Below are 3,000 nucleotides of genomic sequence, written 5' to 3'. Positions count from 1 at the left end.
AGTGGTTATAGAATTTAACGGCTCTTTTCTGGATTTTGATAATTAGTGGGTATCGGCCTAATTCTGCTCTGCATGCATTATTTGTCGTTTTTCGTTGTACACTGAGGATATTTTTGTCTCTCTCTCTCTCTCTCTCTCTCTCTCTCTCTCTCTCTCTCTCTCTCTCTCTCTCTCTCTTGCTCTCTCTCTCGCTCTGTATCTCTCTCGATCTCTGTATCGCTCTCTATCTCTGTATCTCTCTCTGTATCTCGATTTCAATGTTTACGTTGCCAAAGCAAGTGAAATAGATAATAAATAAAAGTAAAATAAACAACAATGATCGCTCTCTCTCGCTCTCTCTCTCGCTCTCTCTCTCGCTCTCTCTCTGTATCTCTCTCTCTGTATCTCGCTCTCTGTATCTCTCTCTCTGTCTGTATCTCTCTGTATCTCGCTGTACATCTCTCTCTCTATCTCTCTCTCTGTATCTCTCTCTGTATCTCTCTCTGTCTGTATCTCTCACTCTCACTCTCTCACTCTCTCTCTCTGTATCTCTCTCTCTCTCTCTCTCTCTCTCTCTCTCTCTCTCTCTCTCTCTCTCTCTCTCTCTCTCTGTATCTGTCTGTTTATAACCTCCAATCTGACAAACACTCATCTACTCATTTACACTATAACTCTTTATTATGGCTATGCTGCACAAAGCCAGCAATAACAGCCAGAGTATACAGTCACCTCAGTGTGTGCCTGCGTACGTGCATGCATTTGTGTTCATGTTCTTGCGTTGTCGAAGGTGGACTGCCTCACATGAAATTCCGAATGCCATTGTTGCAACACATTTTCCCATGTTCTCCTCTCCTCTCATTGTTGCCTCTTTTCCTATGGTTTAGTTGAGAGAAGGAGGAGGTTCAACATCAACGACCGGATTAAAGAGCTGGGCGGTATGATCCCCAAAACCAATGACCTGTAAGTCACCTCGCTTCACTGTGTTGTTATTTGTTCTTCTATGTCTAAGTGGTATGTTGCTTTTTGTATCTGTGTTAGCAGAAGATGTATACTTACGTGGGCTTCTTCTTGTTTGCCTGTGCAACTAAACTATGGTCATCAGAAACAAATGAGATACTTCTAAAGGTGTTCTTCTGTAATGTTCTATAGGGACGTGCGCTGGAATAAGGGCACTATTCTGAGGGCATCAGTAGAGTACATCAAGCGGATGCAGAAGGACATGCAGAGGACCAGAGAGGTGGAGAACAACTTCAAGAGGATGGAGATGGCCAACAAACAGCTGTGGCTGCGCATCCAGGTAACGCACACACACATTCATTTGTGCAACACACACTCTGTCACACACGCATACAGTACACACATTAAAGAGCATGTATGAGCTTTAGAATGCTGTGCCATACAGTTCATCATCTCTCTCGCTTTCTCCCTGCTCTGTCTGTGTGTAGGAGTTAGAGATGCAGGCTCGTCTGCACGGCCTCCCCAGCTCCTCTCCCTCTGGGATGGGTTCTGGTGACCTGATGGGTTCCTACGTCAAACAGGAAACCAGCCCTGAGGAGAAGCTCCACCAGCAGCAGGCACAGCACCAGCACCAGGCTCAGGCCCAGGGCCAGCAACACCTCCCCCACCCCCAGTCCCACCACCTCCAGCCCCAGCAGGGCCAGCCCATGCAGCTGCCCCCTCTCCCCCCTCACCTCCAGCCACAGCTTCCCCTCCAGTACCCAGCCGTGGGCAGTTCCCAGCCCTTTGACTTTGCCCAGTCGCTGGACTTGTGTGACGGGGTGCCTGGCTTCCCAGAGGGCCTGTCGGGGCTAGGGGAGCTGGGCGGCCTGGGTACCCAGGGAAGGAGAGGCGAGCTGGGCTTCTTGATGATGGACGAGCCCCTGTCTCCTCTGGGTGGAGACCCCCTGCTCTCTGCCATGTCCCCTGAGGCCTCGGTCGACTCCAGCCGCAGATCCAGCTTCAGCATAGAGGATGCAGATATACTGTAGATGGAGTATACACACACACACATACACACTGTAGAACCACACACATAATATACACACACACATATGGTACGCAAAGTACACACACTGGACATACACCCAGAGCAGTGATATACCGTGATATGCTTATGCTCTGTTCAACAACCCTGCCAGCATACATTTGCACTCCAAACTCCCTCACACACACACAGATACTGTACTCACACTTACACACACACACTCGACATTCTCATAGATGCACACCCTTTCTTAGCACTCGCATAGATACACATTCAACAGCAATATGAGAAATGAAATCCACGTTTCGGATTGAAATAATTGTGTCCTACCACTGTAAATATCAGAGCACCTCTGAATGATAAACAATCTATTACACACACACACACACACACAGCACATACAGCTTCTAGTTCACTCTAACACAGAAGGGCCCCTGTTATTTGAAGGGAAATATGTGAGGCACTGATAAAGGTTTGAGACACAGTGTGACACACAGTCCTAGACCCCTTACTTTGTAAAACACACTGCCATGACCTTTAGTCTGCAAGCTACTGCCATCTCCTGTGTGACCTATGACCTTTAGCCTTTAGGGTACTGCCAAGTCTACTCCATGACCTCTGGCCCCAGTGTGAACTCTGAACGTTGAGGAGAGATGGTTTGGCCCTGTTTGTGAGGTGTTGTAGCGATGCAAGGGGTTCTGTAGCAACTTAGGGTGAAATGTAGCTCCACAGGGTTATAAGTAGTGCCACTATGTAGCAACTCAGGATCTTCTGTAGCCCTGACCCAAACCTGCCAATGTGCCTTGTGTTAGCCACCTGAAGCCCCACTCTCTCTGGCTGAGATGGAGATGGAGAGTGTGGAGTGGGGAGAGGGAAGGAGAGGGTTGTGTTTTAGTATGTTGTACTGTATGGTTAGGAGAGGGAGGAGCAGTCATAGAGATTGGCTCAGATAACCCAGTAATGTCGTAGTCTCCACTGTAACACACACACAGCAGTGTGCCTTGAGGCTGTGTTCAAATCAAGACTTCAGTACCTCA

The 3,000-nt window shown here is 48.2% G+C and overlaps 1 protein-coding gene across 1 annotated transcript; it reads left to right on the top strand.

Annotated features, from left to right (window-relative positions):
- Positions 1–781: 781 nt before the first annotated feature.
- Positions 782–2,994, top strand: LOC311121126 (transcription factor EB-like). Its single transcript, XM_084195655.1, has 3 exons — positions 782–939; positions 1,129–1,276; positions 1,425–2,994. Exons 1-3 carry the CDS (start codon positions 917–919, stop codon positions 1,965–1,967), a joined length of 714 nt encoding a protein of 237 aa, XP_084051781.1. The 5' UTR covers positions 782–916; the 3' UTR covers positions 1,968–2,994.
- Positions 2,995–3,000: the final 6 nt, after the last annotated feature.

This window comes from Coregonus lavaretus (assembly GCF_964263955.1).
Source record: "Coregonus lavaretus genome assembly, contig: HAP1_SCAFFOLD_10647, whole genome shotgun sequence".
In the NCBI taxonomy this organism is placed as follows: domain Eukaryota; kingdom Metazoa; phylum Chordata; class Actinopteri; order Salmoniformes; family Salmonidae; genus Coregonus; species Coregonus lavaretus.
The sequence above is the reverse complement of the archived record's forward strand: the minus strand, read 5'-3'. Positions and strand labels throughout refer to the sequence as shown.

What these genes read in the sequence shown, in the direction of transcription:
- LOC311121126 (XM_084195655.1), top strand. Translation starts at nt 917, where the DNA reads ATGATCCCCAAAACCAATGACCT. An exon ending in ATCCCCAAAACCAATGACCT is followed by an intron (nt 940 to 1,128) that starts GTAAGTCACCTC and finishes AATGTTCTATAG; the next exon opens with GGACGTGCGCTGGAATAAGG. An exon ending in AGCTGTGGCTGCGCATCCAG is followed by an intron (nt 1,277 to 1,424) that starts GTAACGCACACA and finishes GTCTGTGTGTAG; the next exon opens with GAGTTAGAGATGCAGGCTCG.